This window comes from Eubalaena glacialis, chromosome 13, assembly GCF_028564815.1.
Source record: "Eubalaena glacialis isolate mEubGla1 chromosome 13, mEubGla1.1.hap2.+ XY, whole genome shotgun sequence".
NCBI lineage: Eukaryota > Metazoa > Chordata > Mammalia > Artiodactyla > Balaenidae > Eubalaena > Eubalaena glacialis.
The window spans coordinates 12,417,589-12,442,552 of NC_083728.1; the positions used below are offsets into that span (position 1 = coordinate 12,417,589).

The 24,964-nt window shown below is 49.6% G+C and overlaps 1 protein-coding gene across 1 annotated transcript in view; it reads left to right on the plus strand.

Moving 5' to 3' along the window:
• The first annotated feature begins 278 nt into the window (after nucleotides 1-278).
• Nucleotides 279-24,964, plus strand: part of KCNB1 (potassium voltage-gated channel subfamily B member 1) — a 101,732-nt gene continuing 77,046 nt past the window's right edge. Inside the window, exons 1-2 of the mRNA XM_061208335.1 lie at nucleotides 279-328; nucleotides 1,545-2,277. Of these exons, the coding sequence (XP_061064318.1) occupies nucleotides 1,711-2,277 (567 nt within the window). The 5' untranslated portion in view covers nucleotides 279-328; nucleotides 1,545-1,710. The remainder of the gene's footprint in view (nucleotides 329-1,544; nucleotides 2,278-24,964) is intronic.

A 24,964-nucleotide genomic window follows, 5' to 3' on the forward strand; every position in this document is an offset into this window, starting at 1 on the left:
GCGCGGAGCCGAAGCTCAGCCCCGACTTGTTGATCTCGCCCAAGCAGCCGCCACCGCTGCCGCGGGAGCAGGAGGAGGAGGAGGAGGTGGAGCAGGAGGCGCCGCCCGATCCCGGTCTTGCCACCCGCGCCCCCAGCGCCCGTCCGCGCCCCCAGCCTTGGAGAGCGCGCTTCGGCCCCGCAGCGCCTGCTGCTCCGGCGCGTCGCCTGCCCGTCCGGCGTAGGCCGGGCCCAGCCCGGCCCCGGGTCCGCCGCTGCCCGCGGGCTGGGGCGCCCGGGCGACCGCGGCGATGCGCGGTCCCTGGCCCCGGGAGGCGGCCACCCTGGGGGTGAGTGTTGGGGCGCGCGGCGGGGGCGCAGGGGGACACAGGAGGGGGGCTCGCCTGCCGCGGTTCGGCCTGTTGGTCTACCCAGGCTCCGCGGTTTCAGGCTGGGGGGTGGGGTGGGTGAAGGGCCTGGGCCCGGGGAGGTGCGCGATCCGCATTCTGGGGTGAGGGGTTAGGGCGTGAGCTTCACATGCCTGGGGGCTCAGAGGAGCCCCTGAAATCACCAGTGCGCGGAGGGAGGAGGGCTCGTTTTGAAAAGGCCAGAAAATTCAGCTCATTTCCCCGCCTCCCACCTCCCCCACCCCTTCCCTTCCAAGCCCCGGGAAAGGCGCAGAACCCGGAGTTATAAAAAGCCACCGCAGGAGAGGAGCGAGGAGAAGGAGGAGGAGGAGGAGGAGGAGGAGAAGGAGGAGGAGGAAGAGGAGGAAGACAAGGAGAAGGGGGCGGGGAAGGAGCGAGGGGGTGACGGCCCAGGTGGATCCCCAGGACTCTGTTCTCCCCTCCTGCCGTGGGGCAGGGGGCGCAGAGGGAGGGGCGGGACCCCGCGCAGAGCTTGGCTTTGCGTCTTCAGGGTTCACCTCGTTGCCGGAGAGACCTCAAGAGATGCTCCCGTGGCTTGGGGAGAGGGGTCGCTTCAGGACAGCGGGGCTTCATGACCACCCCGTCTGTTGTGACCGACAGGTGGGCACCTGAAACCCTCCGGAATTCCTCCAAATCTTTAAAGGTTTAGAAAAAGCAATCCCGCTGCCACCCCCAAGCCCTCAAATCCTAATTATCTCGGAGCGGGGGAAGGAAAAGATGAGAAGTTAAAAAAAAAAAAAGTTTTCTCATGCAGCTCCCCTCTTCTCCCCATTGCGGGGCCAGGTCGGGGACTGGACGGGGAGACCTAGGGAGAAGCGAGTTTCAGCACTCGAAGGGGCGGACAGCGCCCCAGGCGGCCGGGTCGGGTCCCGGCAGCAGAAGCCCGGGGTAGGGCCTCCTGGGCCCCCGGGGCGCCTTTTGGGGACCCTCTCCCCGCCCCGAAGGGCGGCCCCTCCCTCCGGCCACGGGGTGGGGCGGGCTTCAGCACCGGCTCGAGGGACAGCGCCCAGCCTTTCTGTGGGCCTGAGCGGCTTAAGCGCCGGGAAGGTCAAGGCCGGCTGGGGCCCGGGTGGAGAGGTGGAGAGGGGCCGCGCACAGCTCCCTGTTTGCTGACCTGCGTCTGCTTTCTGCCTCGCAGCCGTCGGGATGGAGGTGAGAAGACGGCCGTGACGCGCGCCCGCGCGGCCCCCTGCACCCCCAGCAGCCCACAGCGCTCCCTGCCCCCCTCCCCCGCGGCGGCTGGCCTTGCCCTCCAGTGACAGCGGCCTGGGGGGGCAGGGGGGGCGGGGGCGGCCGGACCAGCGATGCCGGCGGGCATGACGAAGCATGGCTCCCGCTCCACCAGCTCGCTGCCACCCGAGCCCATGGAGATCGTGCGCAGCAAGGCGTGCTCGAGGCGCGTCCGCCTCAACGTCGGTGGGCTGGCACACGAGGTGCTCTGGCGCACCCTGGACCGCCTGCCCCGCACGAGGCTGGGCAAGCTGCGCGACTGCAACACGCACGACTCGCTGCTGGAGGTGTGCGATGACTACAGCCTCGACGACAATGAGTACTTCTTCGACCGTCACCCGGGCGCCTTCACCTCCATCCTCAACTTCTACCGCACCGGACGGCTGCACATGATGGAGGAGATGTGCGCGCTCAGCTTCAGCCAAGAGCTCGACTACTGGGGCATCGACGAAATCTACCTGGAGTCCTGCTGCCAGGCCCGCTACCACCAGAAGAAGGAACAGATGAATGAGGAGCTCAAGCGTGAGGCAGAAACCCTACGGGAGCGGGAGGGTGAGGAGTTCGATAACACGTGCTGCGCGGAGAAGAGAAAAAAGCTCTGGGACTTACTGGAGAAGCCCAATTCCTCTGTGGCCGCCAAGGTGAGTGTGAAATCTAGGGGCTGCTGGGCTGGGGCATTCTGCCTGTGTCCCCAGATCGAGGACCACGGCTGGGGGACTCTGGCTTAGTTCCCAAATGTGAAGACCAGAAAAGAGGAAGGGCTATGGCTGAGATCTCAGAGGTGAGGACCAACAACCCCTTCAGACTGTTCCTATGTGGCACTGGCCACCTCATCCTTTTATCATTCAATAATTTATACCCCAACTTTGTTGGAGAAAAGGATTTACAGAGACTTATGAAAACCCTCAGCAAGAGAATGGACACTGCAAATAAAAAGGGCACGGAGAGGCAATAAAGCTTTGGGATGGAGTAGAGTTGAGTTTGGTCTATTCTACATAATGCTCCCTTGTGGATGCCCAGACCCGGGCTGGAGGGGGGTCACCCTGCAATTTTAATACTTATCCCTATATTTATAACCTCATTTTGCCCCAAGAAGGGAATGAAGGCAGCTTATAGACATACGTGGAGGACGTTGAGATACTGTCAGGCAGTTTTAACATAAGTGAGAAAAACGAGGCAAAGGGACTCTGAGGGGTGGGTGTGTGCGTGCATGACGCATGCAGCTGGCTGTGGATGCTTGTGGGCGAGGGGTCACCCCTGGTTTGGTCTTTCTTAATTTGGTGAGTTGATTCCAAGAATGGTTTGATGCAGCTTCTAAAGATGCTTTGGCTGTCGGAAGAGGATGTAAATTTCAAAATAGGAGAGAAAAAAAATGAGACAATGTGAAAAATAAAGCAGGAGAAAGAGGCAGGAATGGGTTCAATCACACTGGGTAGGCCAGGGAGTCCTGTGTGCTCTCAGGTAAAAAAGCAGAGGCTGTAAGGGACTAAGAAGGGATTGGGGTGGGGGTCAGGCCAGGACAGGAGGTCATTTGTTGATGAGCAACTTCTCTGTGTCAGGTTGGGACTCGGGGATGCCTCAGAGAGGTGGGGGCCTGTCTTCACGTGGCCAGTGTGCTGGGATTTGGGAGTAAATGACAGCACAGTGTGTGCAGTGCTATAAAAGAGGCCATGTGGGACCCAGGGGGAGCCCAGAAAAGAGAGGTGTTGATGTCAAAATCCAGGAAAACCGAGTTGGGAAAGATGAGTTGAACATAACTCGTTCTCTGAGAGCAGGGCCAAAAAAAGGGGGCAGGTAAATGTATTCATGGCGAAAGGAGAAAGAGAAGAGGAAGTCTACATACCAGCCATGATGTATTAGCTAGGGCTGCCTCCTGTCCAGCCTGGCCTTTCATTGTGGGTGCTCCCTGGCTCAATTGCCCCCCACTAAAGGCCCACCTACAGGGCTGGGTCTGGAGCGGGTTTTGTGGAGTCCTTTCTCCAGATCTGTCTGCCCAAGGAGAGGCCTTTGAGAGTGAATGTAGGACTGAGTGGCTGGTTGGAGGGTGGAGAGAGGCCCAAAGGTTTTCTCTCTTCCATGTCGACTCTAAAGAGGACAGAGAGATTCCTAGGCCTGTTTCCTCTTCTGTGGGCTGCCTCTGGCCATAATCCTGCCCCAGGTTTCATGTCCAAAAAGCCTCTCTCTTAAGGCATAGTCACTCACCCTTAACCGGCTTAGGATCAACAGACTTATTTTGCTATTTCCAGGCCTGACAAGGGTTCTTCCCCTCCACACCTGGTTTAGACCCAGATATGACTCTCCCTCCTTCCTGCCCTGTCCCTAAGACAAGAGAGTGAGGGGCAGAGGAGGGGAGGGTCACTTCCCCAGAAGAAGCAGGCAAAAGGCTGTGTTTGGGTTGGTGCCTGACAGCTAGGCAAGTAGCTCAGGCTTGCAAACGGCGCTGTTTGGGAATCAACAGCTTCATCTCTCCCTCGGGTTAATCCGCTCACAGGGACGAGTTTCATGACCTCTCTGTGATCCTAGGCTGGGGCTGCCGGCTAGTCCTAGCAGATGGACGACGGCCTAGGATATTCTGCAGCCAAGGCTGAAATGGTGAGGCAGGCAGGCTCATTGGCCCTCAGTATAGAAATCCTGCCATTGATCACATATCTGCTGTGTATGAAGTATAACAACACATTTAGCCTTATACCAATTCTCTACTATTATCCCACCTTTCACAAAGAGGGAAGATCAGAGAGGTTAAGTAACTCACCTAAGGTCATGCGACAGGCCAAGAGGAGTAGCCAGAAATTCAAACTCAAGTGTGATTTTGAAGGCACGGTTCTTTCCATAGTGATTAAGTACCATAGTCTCCTCCGCAGTCTCCCTGCTTCCACCTTTGCCCCCTGCAATCCATTCCCCATTCAGCAGCCGGAATGAGCTTTTCTAAATGTTATTGGATCGCATTATTCATCTGCTCGAAATGCTCCAGAGAGGTTTCCCATCGCACTCAGAATAAAGTCCAAACGCTTCACCACGAATCCAGCTTCATGACCTCTCTGAGCTCATCTCTTCTCTCCTCTGTTCAGTTTCAGCCCCACTGGCCTCCTTGCTGTTCCCTAAACAGGTCAGGCTTTATCCTAACTCAGGACCTTTGCACTTGCTGTTCCTGCCGCCTAGAATTCTCTTCCCCATATTGTCCCATGGCTGGCCACTCCTCCTCATTCCCCATAGGAGCTGGTCCCTGCTCAAGTGTCCCCTCCTCTGAGAGACCTTTCCTGACCCCTGATTAAAACAGCCTCCCTCCCCTTACACTCTGTCACATCTTGCAGTGTCTTTCCTGCATAGGGTTTAAGCACCATCTGAAATTATACTTGCTTCCTTGTGTTTCTCCGTTTCTCCCCCACAAGAGTATGAGTGTCGAGTTGTATTCACTGCCCTGTTTCCAGCACCCAGCGTGGTGCCTGGCACAGAGGATCTCCAGATAACTACACGTGGAATGAATGAATGGCGCAGGCAATCAGTCAGCCACTGTGTCTCAGGGTCTGGGAATCTGTCATTCCTTCCTCCCATCCCACCTGCAGCCCAGTTCTCTGTGCTTCTGGCCTCCTTCAGTCATTTGTTCTTTGCCCTCCCCACCCCCATCCAGCCCCCCAACTTGGATGCTTTGCTTGTCAGAACAGCAAGGCCTGTAGAAATTTCTCAGAGGTCACAGAATAAGAAGTCAAGTGGAGGATCATTGCTGGGTGATTGTGAGATACAGAAATGGCCATACCTCATATATTTAAGAGCAAGGACAGACCTGGGTTCCAAGCCCATGTTCACCCCCTCCCCAGTTTCTGGCCTTAAGCAAGTTCTTCACCTCTCCAAGCTTTAGCCTCCTGAAGTATAGATAAAAGGCCCACCTTGCAGGGTCATCATAAAATCATGTTTGTCAAAATTTAGCACAGTGCCTAACCCACAGTACGTAGGGCTTATTGTTATAAATAATAGGGAGCAGAGTCCTTTTTCTATGGCTGGGTGGGCTGAGTTGCAGCAAGCCCTTTCCTTCTGATAGCAGTACTGGAAGGCTAAGCTGCCACTGTTAATAATTGATGGATGTTCTGGCAACACAGAGACAACCAAAGCACAGGCCCTCGCCTTCCCCGTCAGGGGAGTGAAAATCAAAATCCATTAGGCAAAAGGCAGTGTGGTTGATTCTTGTTTGGAAGCTGGGGTCAGCTTCATCAGAGTGACATGATTGCAGTGCTGGGCCACCACTGAGTTTCTGCTTTCTGGGAAAACTACAGGCTTTTCTCAGTAGGAGAGACAGGGAACTAATTTGCCAGGCCAGGAGTGTCTGTGGTCCCTGGAAAAGTCTCAGGGTTAAAGCCTGAGATAATTTCCTAATTTCCAGAGTAGCTGCTGTTTATTGTGCCAGGCACTGATTAGTGATACTTTATATGCACTATCTCATTGAAATCCCTTCAACAATTCAATCAAGGTAATCTGCCAGTTTGGGCTACAAGTCACAGATAGAAACCTGGAAGTGGCTTCTATAAGGAGGAAGATGCATCTTCTCACTTAACGGGAAGTTCCAAGTAGCTGGTTTTGTGTTAATGGTTCCATGATGCCAGTAGGATTCTAGATTCTTTCTGTTCTTCTGCTCCTCCAACTCCTGCAGGTGGCTTGGTCCTCAGGCTGGATGCCTCATCTCACAAAATGGCTGCCTAGTTCCAGCCTTCAAATGTAGGCACATGATGTCTGACCAGTGAAGAAGAGCGTGCCCTCTTATGTGCCACTTTTTTTTTTTCTGCAAGGCAAACCTTTCCCAGCAGCCCCCTGGCAGACTTCTTTTTAAATCCCATTGGCCGGCATCAGGTCACATGCTCATGCTCTATCTGCAGGGAAGCCTGGAAAAGCATGTCTGGCATTTTCAGATGAGGGAGGGAATGGATTTGATGAGTGGTATTAATACTCTTTTATAAAGAGGAAATGGAAACTCTGAGAGGGGCAGTCACTTGCCAGAGCTCACACAGCTAAGTGCTCAGTCAGTATTTGTTGAAGGAATGAAAATGGCAGAGCAAGGGTTTGAACCCAGGTTGGTCTGGTTCCCAAACCTGTGCTTCTTCAATCTGGAATCTTGGGCAGCTCATTCAAGCTCTCTGAGCTTCAGTGAGATCATCTGCCAAATGGTGATGGTATAAGTGCCCACCTGTTGGGACTGTTTTGATGATTCAATGAGATTTCAGATGGTGAATGTAATTTGCAAATAGAAAGTACTTTATACATATGAATTATTATTATTATATTCCATTGTGAGAGTATTCTTTATTTAGAGACTTTGGTCAGTACTTTGCCCACCACAGAATTTGATTAAAAATCAGCTCTGGGGACTTTCCTGGTGGCCCAAGTGGATAAGACTCTGTGCTCCCAATGCAGGGGGCCTGGTTTCAATCCCTGGTCGGGCAACTAGATCTTGCATGCATGCCTCAACTAAGAGTTCTCATGCCACAACTAATACCCGGTGCAGGCAAAATAAATAAATAAATAATTAATAAATAAATATTTTTAAAAAAGCCTCCCCCCCCCACCCAAAAAAAAAGATTCAGCTCTGGAGTCCAACAGATGTGGTTCATTTCTACATTGCTTACCAGGAATATGACCTTGGGTAAGTTCCTTTCCTCCTCTGAGTGCTAGTTTCCTCCTCTAGAAAATGGGAATTATAATGGAACCTGCCTCTTAGGGCCATTAGGAGATAATCTGCATAAAGAGCTTAACCCAGTGCCTGGCATGTAATAAATGTTCTATATGTGACAACAGTGATGATTAGTATTATCACCGAATTCCTCTCTTCTAGCTACTCCCCTGGTTGGCAACATCCCCTATTACAGTGTTGTTGATTGTAGGATCACCGCCTGCCCCCTTGGGATTTCACGCCTTTAGTGTGATGATGCTTCTACTTCCTTGACTTGATCCAGGAGGGATTCATGTTCTATCATCAAGAAAAATGAGGGAAACCAACTCAGAATCCATGGGGCCCCTCCAGTGCTATGAATCGTCTGGCTGAGGCTCTTGCTGGCCCGGGTCAGTCATCCTGGATGTTTGTATTGGGTTGGCCAAAAGTTCGCTCAGGTTTTTGTTATGGAAACCCTGAACGAACTTTTTGGCCAACCCAATATGCCAGAGATTCAGAATCCCAGCTGTGGGGTCACACAGACCCGGGTTTGATTCCCCGCCCTGACATTTCCTAGCTCTGGACTTTGGACAAATCATTTCATTTCTCGTAGCTTCCATTTCCTAATCTGTAAATGAGGATGATAATAAAAGCTACCTCCCAGGGTTGCCTGGAGGATTAAGTATGATTGTGCATGGAAAGCACTGAAGCCACACTTCATAAATCCAGTATCCTGATTTGATAAGGGGAAACACGGAGGATGCTTCAAGGACTTGCCTGGGTCACACAACAAGTTGGGGAAAGATCAGGAGCCATTTTCAGGCCTTTCTGCCCCTCCCTCCCTCCCCCCCGCCCCCGTTACCCTCACTGAGGTTCAGGGGTATTTCCATTCCTCCAGGATGCTTGACCAGGATCATACCTGGGCAGCTGGTCTCCCAGGGGTTTTGAAAGGCTACAAAAAGCTAGAGATTGTGAAAAAGTTTAGGAAGGACAAGTGCTGGCTGAATGAGCAGTTTGGCCAAAGCTTAATTAACTGAAAGAGAACAAGCACGCATTAAGCACCAACTCCATACCCAGCACTATGTGTACTTCCTATACTTGATAGTGTCGTGGATGGGAGCCCTGATTTTAGGGTTGCCCAAGTTCAACCTGTCGTGGATGGGACCAAGTTCAAAATTTGACTCCCCTGTTACCATGTGACATGTGACAAACTACTGCACCTCCTTGTGCCCCGGTTCCTTCAATCATAAAATGGGGGCAATAGCAGGGGCTGCCTCATTGAATCGCCACCAGGATTAAATGAATTAATGCATGCAAAACATTTCAAATAGGGTTTGACACGTAGAAAGCCCTCAGTAACTGTTAGGGGGTTTTTTGTGTTTTGTTTTTAATTGTCGTTTCATTTAACCCTCCGGACTCTCCTGCCAGATAAATAAGATCCTTTTCAAAAATTCATTATTCTTAAAAAAAGAAACATGTTCATTATAAGGTGAGGTTACATAACTTTGCTCAACGTCACACAGGCAATTGGAGCAGAACGGGGACCCAATCCTGATGGGGAAGATATGGTCAGTGTCCCACCCATATCCTTTCAGCTCTTACCTTTTCAGTGCCACTAGCCCAACTCCCAGCTGCCAGCACCTGCAGTTCTTTGCCTAGAAGCTTCCTCTGGCCTGTGGAGTCCAGTAAAGAGAGGGAGTTAAGGCCCTACCTGGAGGGAGCAGCCCTCAACTGATGACTGATGGGGAAGGTGTATAATACTTCAGCTCCCTCCCCCTGGATGGGGATATAACTCAGAGGTTCATGGTCCACACTGGCCCCAGAGTTCCTCAGCAGAATTCAGCCCCAGGTGCCCACAGTGGTTCCTTGCTTGATAGTACACTCTGTTTGGCCTCTTTCCCTTCCCTGTCTCACGTCTCCTCTCCCCTACCAGTGTTTTCTAGGATCACTTCCTACATAAGCCACTTTACTCAGATCTTTATCTTAGGATCTGCTTCTAGGGATGCAACAAAAGACCTGTGGGAAACCTCAAACTCCTATCGGGGATCATCTTGCAAGAAAAAATTCCAGTGCTGGTTGGGCTCGGTCAGCCTCATTTCCAGCTCCTGGAGAAAATAGAAACAATAGCAGCCGCAGCTACCACTGTGCCTGACGCAGTGCAAGGAGCATTAAATGCACTGTGCTATCTGATTCCCACAGTCACCTCACGAGGGAGGGATAATTATCCTCATCTTACAGCTGTGGAAACTGAGGCCCTGAGAGGCGAAGTGGCTGGCTCAGGGTCACACAGCGAATGGGAGGACTGCGAGCCCATGATCTGGCCTCTGTGCCTTGTGAATGACCTTCAGGAAGTGAGAAAAGAGCTCCAGGATGCCTCTTCACCTTGGGGAACTGAAGTGCTGCGGAGGTGAGAGGGCTTCAGCATCTCCCTCCTCCCTTGGGAGTGTTCCTGGCTCCTGCTCCATTATGACCTTGACCCCAAAGACTACGGGATGGGACTATTGGAGACACAGGGTTAGCAGTAAGCATTATTTTAATAGATAATTTAAATATTAAGATAAGGCCTTACCTTCTCCCTGACGTGGGATATTCTTGATTTTGGTGTCTCTGGTGGAGGTGGGCTCGACCGGATGGTGACAGGGACAGAGCCACACCCCTGCCCCCAAATTGGATGTGGGTGGGGCGGGAGCCGGAATGCACATGTTCGTATCCAGAGCACCAATTCTCCTTTAAAATTTCCCTGATGACATAAATAGCAAATAAGACGTGATGTTACCACGTGAGACATATTCCTGCGGGTACGGGAATGGCCTGGGTTCCAATTCCACCACCGCTGCTTCCTGGCGGTATAAGCCCACAAGTCACCTCACCCGTGCTGGGAATGGGAATAATAAATAGGGCACACTTCACAGAACAGGGTGATCACCACTGTCTGAACATTTGGGTCACCTGAGCTTCGACAAACACCCATACCTGGACCCCACAATTGAAACAATCTCTGGGTGATTTCTTTTTTATTTGTGGTAAAATATACATAACATGAAATTTACCATCGTAACCATTTTTAAGTGGATAGTTCAGTAGTGTTAAGTATATTCACATTGTTGTGCAACCAATCTCCGGAACTTTTTATTTTGCAAAATTGAAACTCTGTACCTGTGAAGCAATAAGTCCATTCCCACCCCTCAGCCCCTGGCATCCACTCTTCTACTTTCTGTCTTTATGAATTTGACTACTCTCGGTCCAGTATTTGTCTTTTCATGACTGGCTTATTTCACTGAGTGTAATATCCTCAAGGGTCCCCCATGTTGTTGCATGTGTCAGAATTTCCTTCCTTTTTAAGGCTGAATAATAATACATTTTGTGTATATACCACATTTTATTTATCCGTTCACCTATCAATGGACACTTGGGTTGCTTCCACCTTTCGGCTATTTTGTGAATAATGCTGCTAGGAACGTAGCTGTACAAATATCTCTTCGAGACCCTGCTTTCAGTTCTTTTGGGTGTATATCCGGCAGTGGAATTGCTGGATTATGTGGTAATTCTATTTTTAATTTTTTGAGGAATCTCCATACTGTCTTTCATGGCAGCTACACCATTTTACATTCCTACCAACAGTGCACAAGGGTTCCAGTTTCTCCACATCCTCACCAATACTTGTTATTTCCTGCGTTTTTTTGGTTTTGTTTTGTTTATCGTAGCCATCTTAACGGATCTGAGGTGGTATCTCATTGTGATTTTGACTTGCGTTTCCCTAATGATTAGTGATGTTGAATACCTTTTCGTATGCTTGTTGGCCATGTGCATATCTTCTTTGGAGGAATATCTATTTAAGTAAGTTGCCCATCTTTCTAATCGGGTTGTTTGTTTTTTATTCTTGAGTTGTAGCAGTTTCTTTATATATTCTGGATATCAACCCCTTATCAGATATATGATCTACAGATATGTTTTCCCATTTGGTACGTTGCCTTTGTACTCTGTTGACTGTGTCCTTTGAGGCACAGAAGTTTTAAATTTTGATGAAGTCCAACTTGTCTATGTTTTCTTTTGTTGCCTGTGCTTTTGGTGTCAGATCCAAGAAGTCATTGCCAAATCCAATGTCATGAAGTGTTTTCCCCATGATTTCTTCTAAGAGTTTTATACTTTCAGGCCTTGCATTTAGGCCTTTGAGCTTTGTTTACAAACTTTGGGACTTTCATTATTATCACTAACACATTTCTAGAAGTCTGACTCTCATTTGCTTCTGCCATGCTCTGGGTGCAGGACATTTCTGACCTTTCAACCTCAGCGCTGTTGACATTTGGGGAGGGATAATTCTCTGTTGGTGGGGGCTGTCCTGTGCATTATAAGATGTTTAGCAGCATCCCTGGCCTCCACCCCCTAGGTGTTGCATGAAGAGTGGGCATTAGAGAAATAAAAGATGAGCAGCTGCCAGGAGGATGTTGCAGCATTGCAGTCAAGAGAAGATGGAGGGGGACTCCCTGGTGGTCCAGTGGTTAGGACTCGGCACTCTCACTGCCGGGTCCCGGGTTTGATCCCTGGTTGGGGAACTAAGATCCCCCAAGCCACACGGCGCGGCCAAAAAAAAAAAAGAGAGAGAGAAAAGATGGCAGCTTGGAAGAGGGAAGTAAGTCAGTGAAAGGTGGCTGGATTGGGGATACATGTGGGATATAGGGGCGGTTCCTGGGCAACCACAAAACCTCAGCCTCCACCAGCAGCCACAGATGCCCAGTCCATGTGATGGGTCTTAGGCCCTGGCCATTTTCTAGCTGTGAGTCCTTGAGCCAAGTGGCTCAGTTTCCCCATCTGGAAAATGGGCCCAATCACAGCCCTTACCTTATAAAGAGGTTGTGAGGATTAGATGATGTAATATAGTAAATAACAATAAACAGATAACACCCACAATCTCAAAAGCAGCTGTTATTATTAGGATTGGTTGTATTCATTTATTCAACAAGATTTATTGAGCTCCTACTGTGTGCCGAGCACTGTCCTAGGTGTTGGGGACACAGCACAGAGAACAAAACAAAGATTCCAGCCCTCATGGCACTGAGATTCCAGTGAATAGAGAGATTAAGACCATTCAAAAAAGAAACAAATACAGATACTTCCTGGAGCTGAGAAACTGTGAAAAACAAATCATGAGACAGTCAGAGGAAGATGAATGCTAACTGGATATTTGATGTTATGGCAGAATGAATGCTATTTTTTAGGTGTAATAATTGCTATTGTGATTATGTTTGGAAATATTTATATTTTAGAGATACATACTGAAGTATTCATGGATGAAATGACAAGATGAAATAAATATGCAATATTTTGGTTATAACAGGTGACACGGAGAAAGGTTAGCAGGGAAGGGGGCGGGAGTGTTCGGGTGCGGGGTGTTTAACCAGGATGGTCAGAAAAGGCCTCACCAAGAAGGTGCCAATTAAGCAGAAACCTGCAGGAAGGGAGAGAGGGAGGCATGTGGACTTTGGCGGGGGAGAGTGTTTCTGGTGGAGGAAACAGCACGTGCTAAGGCCCTGGGGCAAGAACATGTCTGGGGCAGTCAAGAAACAGCCAGGTGGCCAGTGTGGCCAGAGCAGAGTGAAAGCAGGGGAACTGGGGAGGTAAGATCAGAGGGATGACTTTGTTGCTGTTGGACTTTGGTCTTTCCTCAGAGTCTGAGCCTCTGCACTGGCCTCCCTGCCTCCAGCTGTCCCCTTCCAGTCCCTTCTCTGCAGGGAACCCAAGCCATCTTTCTCAAGTGTAATCTGCTCATGCTAATCATCCCCTTCCAAGAACCCTTCCATGGTTCTCACTGCCCCCAGAATAAAGTCCAAACTCCTCAGCCTGACCTTCAAGACCTCAGCCAACCTCTCCACCTTCGTCTCCCCCTGTCCTCTGTCCATGGTACCCCCTGCTCACACCACACCCACCTTCTTGCATTCCCCAAATACACCATCCTTCCTGGGTCCTGCTCCACACTTCTGCCCAAGCTGATTCCTCTGCTTTGCACTCCCTTCTCCCTCTTGTCTGCCTGCAGCCTCTCTCTCCTCACCCTTCAAGGCCCAGCTTCTCCCTCCCTCCACCACCCACACCCCCATCAGGCAGCACTGCCTGCTCCCTCCTCTGTGCTCCAGAAACCTGATGTTCATAACTTCCTTGCACAAAACACTCTGAAGACTAGCTTATGAGTTTGTCTGTGGATGCCAGGCCTGGCCCACAGAGAGACAGGAATGCTTAAGAGAGCAGGCTCTGCAGCCCGACTGCCTACATTCAAATCCTAGCTCGATGATGACTCAAGCTGTGTGCCCTTGGGGGAATGAATTTCTCTGGGCTTCAGTTTTCTGATCCATAATTTGGGGAGCCTCATAACAACCAGAGTAACAATTCTATTTCTTTCTTTTTTGGCCGCACTGCGCAGCTTGTGGGATCTTAGTTCCCCAACCAGGGATTGAACTCGGGCCCTCGGCAGCGAGAGCTCGGAGTCCTAACCACTGGACCTCCAGGGAATTCCTGTGACAATTCTATATGAAGCACTCAGCAATCCCTGGTACTCAGCATGTGTTCAGGACGAGTTAACCATTGCTGTTATTATTAATTTTTATTGCAGTTTAGTGTTAGTAAACAATTGTTGAGTGAATGAATGAGCAAACTTGCATGATCTTATGGTGATTGATCAGAAGGGTCTCCCATACAAGGCAAGGGTCTCCCAGGTGTACCCCCTCCAATCTCTTCCCACCTTCCTTATCTCTACCTGCCCACTACCATCCCCATACTTCCTGGGCCAGGAAGAAGTGACTTCTGGCCTTCCATTCACAGCAAGGAGGTGCAATTGAATTAGACACTTGAGGTGTTTCTTCACACCCTGTCTGCTCCATTTTTGCTCTGCAGCAGGGCTGGTCTCCACCATAATTGCCCACCATGGCCTGGCAGACAGACACTGTCTTTGAGAGAATAATGTTATATTGGCCAATTCCACATCATCATTCACATCCGCCAGGTAATGCACCTGGAATCAAACAGCTTCTAAACATAGAGCATTATATTTCACTAATTGCTACCTAAGGCCCATCCCTGAGTCTTTCCAAGGCCTGTGTGATCCTTGGGGCCCCTTACCTTGGCCAGCATTGCTTCTCAGAGTCTTTGTAGACCCAACTGTTCGTACCGAAGAGGCAGTGCATGATTGCCCTGCCAGGGGCATGTGAGAACAGAAAGAAAGGTGGAGATAAGATAATGTTGGGGGACTTCCCTGGCGGTCCAGTGGTTAAGACTCTGCGCTCCCAATGCAGGGGGCATAGGTTCGATCCCTGGATGGAGAACTAAGATCCTGCATGCCGCAAAGTGTGGCCGCAAAAAAAAAAAAAAAAAAAGATAATGTTGAACCAGCCTTCAACATGTCTAGAATTCCCACTGAATAGATCAATTTTCTTTATCTCTTATGCTGTGGGTATGTTTACACATCCCTTATTGTTCCTTGAAATACTGACCGAAATTTGATTCAGTCATTCCCTCCTATTCCTGGGACAATCCTATTGGATTCAAAGTTAGTTTCCTTTCTAGGCTTCTCTGGTCCTTCTAACTTCATGTGGGTATATGTGCATGTTTTGAGGTCCTCCTTCAATGCCACCTGTTGTCTGTGTGACAAACATTTATTGCATGTTACTATATGCCAGGCATTGTGCAGGGTGCGTGAGAAGCACTTGTGTATCTATTGGTTTAGGATTCCTTTGGTTGTGGGTGACAAAAATGCAGTTCAAATGGACTTAATAAAAAAAAAAAAATGTAATTGAAAAGTCCTGGGTTAGGTAGGGCTTCAGGCAGGGCTGGATCTGGGGCTTAAATATGTCATCAAGAATTGGTCTCCCATCCATCTAAGTCTCTTCTTATCCATGTTGGCGTCTCAGCAGGCTGTGCAAACATGGCTGGAAAGACAGCACCCAGCAACTGTAGGCTTCCATCCTGGGGAAAAAGCAAGTCTCTTCCCCAATAATTCCAGCAAAATCCCAGGGCTGATTTTCACTGGTCCATCCCTAAGCCAAGCACTTAGCCAGGTCTGGGTCACATGACAATGGCTGGTTCTGAGTTGGGACTGAGAATGGGAAACAGGGGGTTCTTCAAAGAAAAATTGAAATACTGTTAGCAAAAAAGGAGAGAATAAATGTAAGCTGGCAAAAATAATCCATAGCCATTATGGAGTTTATAGCCTGCTGGAGGGAGATAGGCATTAAACAAATAAAAAGTTAAATGAAAGAATAATCACAAAGTGTAATATGTATGCTGGGAGGGAAAGAAGGTGTTTAGATAGAGAATAACAGGCCAAGGTCAAAGAGGAGTGCAGGTGGCCCTTTCTGAGAACCTGAACTTGATTTCTCTCCTTCCTGAGCCGCAGAGGTGATCTTCTTCCACAAATTCTGTTTCTACCTCTCCTGCACCATTTAGCATGCTCCCTCGTGTATTCTATTTTCTTCTAAACTTGTATTATCGCCCCAACTAAAGCAGGATATTCTCAAAATCTAGGACTGTATCGTACTCATTTCTGTGTTCTAAAGCAGGGTAGGCTGCCAGTTTTGTAAATAAAGCTTTATTGGAACATCAACACGTTCATTTACCTATTATCTATGGTTGCTTTTTGGTAACAACAGCATTTACAGGGAAAGTTTTCTGACCTGTGTTCTAAAGTCACCCCAGGGCCTGATGCAGGGGAGGGGCTGGCTTTGTCAGAGGGGGTTTGTTGGAGGACTGGAGGGAGGGAGGGAAGGCACAAGTTAGCCATGTGACCTTGAACAAATCACTTAACCTTTCTGGGCCTCTGGCTCTGTGTCTTGCAATGCCAGCTGCCCCTTCTCATCCTTCAGATCTTGGCTCATATGTCACCTCTTCAGAAAGGCCCTCGCTGACCTTGAACAACCAGTTTGGACTTGGTGGCATTTCCACTCTTTCAATGATAAAATGTCTCTCTGGTTTATTTTCAGATTAGGCCCACTTGGGGCACGTGTCCTTCCCCTCCTCTTCACCAGTGTTTTTCCTCCTCTCATATGTCCTCTCCCTGGTAGGATGAGTGGAAAGAGCTCTGGCTTGGAACTCTGGAGGCCTGGGTTCATAATCCTAACACCGCCACATGTGAGCTACGAGACCCGGGGCAAACAGACCCATCATCTCTCTGGGCCTCAGTTTCCCTACTTGGAAAATGGGCATGGTAACTTGCCAAGCAGGACTACTGGAAAGACAGGTGCACTCATCTGTGCCAGAGTGGCCAGCACTGCGCTGGCCAGGCACGGATGCTCCGTTCATGTTGTTGGTTTTCCTTCTCTCTTCCTTTTGTCAAGAGGGAGAGAGGAAAGAGAGGCTAGCCCAAATCTTGCCTTAATCAGGCCTCTTATGACACCTTTGCCTGCTTGAACCCTTCATGCAATGGCTGTGCCAAGGAGTGACTGGAGAGCGGGGGGCTTAGACCCTCCCCCCAACCTTCTCCCCAGTCTCCATCACACCCCGCATCCATTGATGTGGGCACATGGAGCCTTCTCCATCTTACATAAAGCCCCATGCAAATGCAACCCAAGGCAAGTCCCCTAGTTCCCCTCCCCCTTCCTTCAGGTTTCTACCCACCAGTACCCACCCCCTGCATAAAAATTTTAGACTCTTGCTGGCCTCACGACTGGGAGGATAAGCCAATCCAAAGAGGTGGTTTTCAACACTCAGTTAAGGAGGCAGGAGAGAGTGGTGGGGACTGCGGTGAACTGGAGCGTATGTGCCCATCCAAGGAGGCAGCTGCTATTCAGCTCAAGGCTGGATTTGCATCCAGACCAGGTTCTGGGCCCAGCCAGAAATTTTAGCTTTCACTGAGATATCCCCATTTTTCAATGTTGCCAAATAATTTTTAAAAAATTAAAAACATTTGAGTGAGCCAAACAGAACACGTCTGGGGACCACATTCAGCCTTTGGGGCTCCACTTCTTGACCCCTGCAGCATAGAAACTTCGATGGCTAGAAATATCAGTGGGTGATCACTTCTTGCCTCTGAGACCCTCCCATCCTGAAGTGAGTGGGGAGGAAGGGTATAGAGCCTGGGTGTCAGAAGTAACAGGTCCCCTCTCCCCTCTCCTTACTGAAGCACAGCACAGGGTGGCAAGTGTCTGTTGAATGAATGACTGTCCCACACAAGTGGGGCTCCAAAACTCAAGGCAGCCCATCCCCGGTGAATGACAACACAGGTCAGGGAAATTCACAGGTAAGTCCTAAATTTATTAGCTAATAGGATCCTAGGTCCCCCTACCCAAACTCCAAAGAGAGCAGGAGGAAAAATCTGCTGATGTGGTTGGGAAAAGCACTGAATACTGAGTCAGCAAACCAGACTGACTCTGAGCCTCAGGTTCCTCATCTGTAAAGTGGGAATAATAAATTCCCTGGGGTGGTCCAGAGGATGCAATGAGATATAGCATGTGAAGTGCTCAGCAAAGTGAAACAAATAAATGTGAGCCAGTGTTATTCGTACTGTTATTTTCATCCTCTTCATCATCATCCAAGCCTCTGGCTTATTTCTGGGGGCTGTGGGAGAGTTTATTGTGTAGAATTCAACTTTATATCCTTACGGAGTGATGTTAGCTCTACAAATTCAGGCTGGAAAGCTTGGGATTTCAGAAATTCTTGGTAGAGATTAGGGTGCCTGGGATTGGAATTCTGGTGTTCAGCGTTGCAATTCTGTCACTCAAGATCACTGCTGTGGTTGATGTTCATTCTTGGAGCATCGCCATTCGAGGTCACAACTCTGGGGTTCAAGGTCAGAAGGCTGCCATCCAAGGTCAGAATCCTCAGATTTGTAATTGGACCCAAGGAGTACACAGCCAGAGTGTTGATATTTGTGATTGAAAACTCCAGCAGACAAGGTTGGAATGCTGATGTTTCAGGTTGGAACTCATGGTCGGAGTTGGAATTCTGAGGTTTCAAGGTCAGGACACTTCAGTGGCGTTTGTGATCAGAATTCTGGCAGGCACATTCGGAACGCTGGTGCTTAGAGTCGGAACTCCTGTTTCCAACTCGTTATTTGTGGGTCTCATCCCTTGTGTGTGTCATTACTGCTCATCGTCCCCCTCCTGGCAGAGTTCCTGAAGAAATGCAAACCACAGAAGGTTCCCAAATCTCCATTTAGCCAGGGGGATTCTGTTACACCTCTTTCTGTTTCTGATGCCCATCCACTCGGGTGGTGCTGGTAGAGGTGACGTGATCCTCGGGAAGGCAGCTGAAGAATGGCTCCCCTGCCCCACTCCTGCCAGAAACCCTCGAACCTGTTGTCAACTGCACTTAAATCCACTTCTTTTTCTTGCTGGCTGGCCTGGAACAGGCCCAGGGATGCAGCCCTGCCAACCCCCTGCAGGGCACCTGGATGATCTCACCACCCTATTATCCAGAGAAAGGCAAATGGTGTCAGGCAAAGGTGAGAACAGAGTGCCTAGTGTTTGTGGCTTCCTTACATGTGGCTGGCAGCAACACGTAGGGAAGTGGAACAGTTTGCTGGTCACTGTGGTCACCACAAATGCACTCTTGGTGCAAAGTAGAGGGGGAGCTTAATTGATTGTGGGATGGAGAGGTGCTAAAAAATCATCTTTAAACTCTGCTTACAATGGTGCAAATAATGGACACTCAGGGGACACTGGGTGGAAAGGGGGTCTGCAGGGACGATTTGCTGGGTCACATCCCCTAGTGAATGGTTACAGCACCCTCTCCCCCTGATCTTCACACACTCCATTCTTTACCTTCTTTTATTTTTCTCATAGTCCTTTCCACCACCTAGAATGCTATATATTTATCTGGCTCTTGTCTGTCTCATTCTATTGCATTATAAGCTCCGTTAGAGAGGAACTTGTTCAGGTTTTACTTCTATCTTCCTAGTGCTAAAATCGTGCTTAGCATATAGTAGTTACTAAATAAATATTTGTTGAATGAATGAATGAACGAATGACTACTGCTCTTTCTGATATAGTCTCAGAGAGTTTTCCAAGCTCTCAAATCGTTCCATGCAGAGCCCATGTCCAATCACATCCACTCTACCTAGACAGTTTTTGAATGGGGGTGAGGGGGAGCAGTGGTAGGAAGAGGTATCAGCCCCTCCATGGTTTCTCATTGTTCTCAGGATAATTTCCAAAACCCTTACCTGGCCACTAAGGACCTATAAGGAGTACTACCCCACCTTCACATTACAGACACATCATATGGCTCCCTGTCTCCTTTCTCAGATCTTCAGGACACCATTCCGGGTCTCATCTCAGGACCTTTGCACATGCTGTGCTGACTAGCACAAGCTTGTAGCCCCTACCCTGGCCCCCTTGGCCTCCTTAATTCATCCTTTAAAACTCTATTTGAACACCCTTCCCTTGACTTCCGATTTTTTTTTTTTTTGCCATGCTGCGTGGCTTGCGGGATCTTAGTTCCTCAACAAGGAATTGAACCGGTGCCCTTGGCAGTGAAAGTGAGGAGTCCTAATGACTGGACTGCTAGGGAATTCCCTTGACTTCCCAAACTTGATGACATTCTAAGCCCCACAATGGGCCCTGGTATTTCTTTCAAGAATTTATCATCAGACCCCTTTGGTCACTGCTTTTGGATTCCAAAGTTCATTGCTCTGGGGTTAATCTTCCCTGAACTGGAGGTTCCTTAGAGGAGGTGCCCAGAAGCCCTTCCCTTTCACTCAGAAAAATGCAGAACCTGGTTCCTCCTCCCAGATATGAGACATTCTCACTCAAGGGAAGAGGAGTTTCGCTCTCCCAGGAAGATTTCTTAGCTGCCCTCCAAAGACTGTCTCATACTAGCCCATCACTGTGGGCCCTATGTCTCCTCAGTACTTCTCACCCTCCAGCTGTGCAGGCTGAGCCCAGGTTTCCCTGGGGACTCTGAGGGCTTCAGAGGCACCATCCAGCCTATTTCTCTGCCAACACCCACATAGCTAACATTCCTGTACCACTCATACAGACGTTAACTCGGATAGTCCTCACAACGCCCTATGGGGAATGTACTGTTACTATCCCCATTTTACAGATGTGGAAACTGAGCCCCGGAGAGGCAGAGTAATACATGCAAGGATGCAGCTAAGAGAGGGCAGGGCAGCGTCTGACCCCAGGCTGTTACCTGCAGAGCCCAGGCACTGAGCCAGCACCCCCCCACCCCCCCACACCCCCCCACCCCCGTGCTGCTCTCCTTCTCTCCATAGCTCTCCCTCACTTGCTTCTTCCTTTTATTCTTGGGCTTCTTGCCTTTCTCTTTTTGCTCTTCTCCCTTTTCTCCTTAAGTAGCTCAAACACCCCAAGTTTTAAAAGAATCTCAGTTGTGTGGATATTTTGTTGTATTTTTCAAATTCCATAAATCATAAGGGCAGTGGGGTTTTTCACAGTTTTATGATGTAAAGGAGGGAGGAGGGGAAAGGTGGGTGATTTCCATTTGATTTGCTGGAGAATGGGTGGAAGGAGAGGTTAAATCTCCTCCCAGTGAGTGGCCTGCAAGTTTCCATGTGGCCAGGCCCCCCACCTCTCTGACTTCATCTCCCACCACAGTCTCCTGGTTCCTTGTGTCCAGCCACACTGATCTCATACTAAATTCCTTCTTGCTTCGGGCCTTTGCACATGCTTTCCCTCAGCCTGGAATTTTTTTTCCTTTCTTCTTCACCCAGTATTGCCTGCTCATCCTGAAGCTCCCAGATCGAATGTCACCTCCTCCGGGAAGCCGTCCATGATCTCTGAACAGGTCAAACCTCCCAGTTATGGTTTTCAAAGTTCTATGTACCTCTGTTGGATGGCCCTTGTTCCCACTGTAATTTCACATCCATTTTGGTGATTATCTGATTATTCTGCCTTCCCTTGCCCCATGTGGACTGTAAGCTCCCTGATGGCAGGACTTGTCTGCTGTGTTCATCTGTGTCTCCTGCACCTAGCACTGTGCCTACCTCCCTGTAAGCACTCTGTAGGATTGTGTTGAATGAATTGATGGATGAAAGAATTCAGAGGTTAGTCACAGTAGCCAGGAAGCAAATATCAAACTCCTTTGGGTTAGGAGTGGGTGAAATAGTTTTAAAGGTCTGGCCAGAACTCCAACCAGAAGGCTCTTATCATCCCAAACTGAAAGGAGGAAGGACACCAAATTCTTTGCAAACAGCCAAATATCTTCTTTGGTGCTCGGAACGTATTGAATGATAATTCGTGTTTTCTATCAGCTTTTTAAAGGTACCTACTTGGGTTATCTTTTATAGGGTGTTACTGAGTTTTTCTAAAGCAAATGCCACATACGAAGACTCTAAACCCAGGAAACAGAAGTTCTGAGGGAGGTTTCTAAATGAAAAATTCACCAGAAATATGGTTTAGTTGGAAGTTGCACTACCTTTGGGGGCAGATGGACTTGGTTCAAATCCCAGCTCCACCACTAGTGCCTGGAGCCTCAGACAGGTCACTTCCTCTCTCTGAGCTGACATTTTCTCTGAACTTCATCTTCTGAACACCAAAGCCAGCAGAAAGAGAGGCCCTCTTCCCTGGCTGTTCCAGCAGAAGTCCCAGGGTTGGCTCTGATTGGACACACTTGGGTCATGTGCTCATCTCTGAACCAATCCCTGTGGCCAGAGGAGGACATAAGTGAGGGGACCCACTTGGGTCAGAAACCACCACTGAGTGCAGGGGAAATACCTGAAATAGGATTTGCTTAATATTCGTTAATTAATTTATTTTATTTCAATCAAGTTATTTTAAGAGGAAATTTGATATCACGAAGAATTGGTACCATTTGCCACAAATCATGTTATGAAATTCCAGCCCGATGCTGGAGCCCGACACCTGCTCTCTCTGGGTTCAAAGGGGAGACGTATGTGTGTTAGAGAGGTGTGATAGTTCCATTAGCTTCCAACAGGGACTTTCCCCTTAAGGGAGTCTGAAGGTTTGAAGGAGAATCAGAAAGGCTAACACCTTCTCACTTTGAATCAATGGGATTTGATGTCTTTCCCTGTACAGCTAACCCAGTCTTGGCTGCACGTGAGAATCATCTGAGGATCTTTGAAAAATCCCAATGCCAGGCCATGCTCCAGACCAATTAAATCAGAATCTCTGGGGGTAGGACCCGGGGACTGGTATTCTGCAAAGCTCCCAAAGTGATCCCAGGGTGCACTGAGGTTGAGAAATCAGATTTCAATGCATCTGGTACTGGTGGTATGTGTCCCACATTGGCACCCATAGGGGTTCAGCAAGTCCACTGGGCTGTAGGAAGGGGCTCACTGGGAGGCTAGGGTGCCCTGGGCTGGTCAGAGTGGTCCAAGGGCAGGCTCCCTTTTCTCCAAGGAATTAACTGAGCAGGAGTCTGGGGAGGATCATTTAACAGTCTCAAATGGGAAGGAAACACTCATCCATCTCCCAGTCTAGCAGGATAAGATTCCCGGGATGAGATTCAACTCTCACTCTGACCCTACCCCCAATATCTGGGGTCTGACTGCTTGTTATCTGAACCAGCTGTTACCTCTCCATCCAGCTGTCAACCATCCCAGACCCAGCTTTCCTGCTGTGTGGCCTTGGGCAAGTCACTTAGCTTCTCTGGTCTTCAGGTTCCTTGTCTGCATACTGGGAGCACATTGCTGGGTTGTGTGATCTTTAAGGGCATTTCCACTCTGGGGACCCGTGAGTCTTCATCAGGGAGGCAGCCACAGGCTCCTTAACCCCACACCCAAGCCCAGGTCAGGGATTCTCAAACCCCAGCAGAATTCAGATTCCCAGGTCCATCACTCAGACCACAGAATCAAAGTCTCTAGACGCCACCTGGGATCTGCATTCTAACAGGGATCTCAGTGGATTCTGATGCCAGTGGTCCTTGAAGTACATTTTAAGAGCATAGTGCCTCTGCCTTGGGGCTCACCATAAAAACTCCTTCTTCAGCCATGCGCTTCTCACAGCAGCCTCCTTTTTTTTTTTTTAAATTAATTAATTAATTAATTAATTTTATTTATTTTTGGCTGTGTTGGGTCTTCGTTTCTGTGCGAGGGCTTTCTCTAGTTGCGGCAAGTGGGGGCCACTCTTCATCGCGGTGCGCGGGCCTCTCACTATCGCGGCCTCTCTTGTTGCGGAGCACAGGCTCCAGACGCGCAGGCTCAGTAGTTGTGGCTCACGGGCCCAGTTGCTCCGCAGCATGTGGGATCTTCCCAGACCAGGGCTCGAACCCGTGTCCCCTGCATTGGCAGGCAGATTCTCAACCGCTGCACCACCAGGGAAGCCCCAGCCTCCTTTTTATAGGTGAGGATACTGAGGCTCAGAGAGTCCAAGTCCTCTGCCCAAGGCTCTGCCCTGAGTACCTGGCCCAGCTAGGATTCAAACACCGAACCCGCCTAACTCGAAAGCTGGAGTTCTTCTCCTGTCTCTCACCCTCCATCTTTAAATGGCGACTTCTGCACCCTGCACTCTGTCTCCCTTCCCTGCTTTATTTATTTATTTATTTTTCCATAGCAGTTATTCCCTTCTGGCCCAACCCACTCCTGGCCTACTTGAATATAAGCTTCATGTGAGCAGGGCTTTCTGTTTTGTTTATTAAAGTATCCCCAGCACCTGAATTAGTGCCAGGCACAGAGTAGGTGCTTAATCAACACTTGTTCATGCACGAAGTCACTGCATCTCTCTAAGCTTCCGTTTCCCCATGTGTAGAATTTTGACTCACCCAGTTCAGAATGCTGAACTAATAGATGTTTTGCTCACTGTAGAGAGTGCTGTGCCCAGGTGAGGGGGCTGGAGCTTGGCATGGGTGAGGGTGCGGTGCGGCCCTGCCCTTGGGCCTGCTCAGGGCCGAAGGCTCTGGTGCCTTTTGCAGCTGGGATGGGGGCTGCAGGCCAGACCCTCACCTGCCCAAGGATCCTCTGCCCCACATCCCTGCTCCACCACCTCCCCTGCTCACAGGATCAGATCTCGCCGTCCTCCCGCGGCCTGTTCCGGGGCCTCCCCGGAGGCCTGGCTAGGCCACTTTGTCTTTCTTCACCTTGTAACTCCATCTGCACAGCCTGGGCCTCCAGCTGGGCCCCATCCCGTCTTCCCTTGGTGAGGCCTCCCCAGCAGGCAGATCAGTTCAGAGCGCCTGAAAGCAATGATTCTGACACGCCACCCTGAGTGTGTCACAGATTCTAGAATCCTACAGACAGAATAGTTCTAACTTGTACTCTGTGAGCCCAGATGTATGAAGTGCCATTTCTTTTTTAATTTCTTATTTTCCAAATACTGGGTTCCATGGCCTGCAATGGAGGGAGGGTGGTGGAAACTTAACCTCAGCACTATTCAGTCTTTTCCTCATTTTCTTCCAAGGGTTGGCCCTACGTTGGGGAGGTTTAGGTAGTGATGAACTAATGCAGTAAGTCAAGATGGATGCTGGGGCTTCCCTGGTGGTGCAGTGGTTAAGAATCCGCCTGCCAAGGCAGGGGACAAGGGTTTGAGCCCTGGTCCGGGAAGATCCCACATGCTGCAGAGCAACTCAGTCAGAGCGCCACAGCTACTGAGCCTGCGCTCTAGAGCCCACAAGCCACAACTATTGAAGCCCATGCGCCTAGAGCCCGTGCTCTGCAACAACAGAAGCCACCGCAATGAGAAGCCCTCGTACCTCAACGAAGAGTGGCCCCCGCTCGCCGCAACTAGAGAAAGCCCCCGTGCACCAACGAAGACCCAACACAGCCAAAAATAAATAAATAAAATAAATAAACTTTAAAAAAA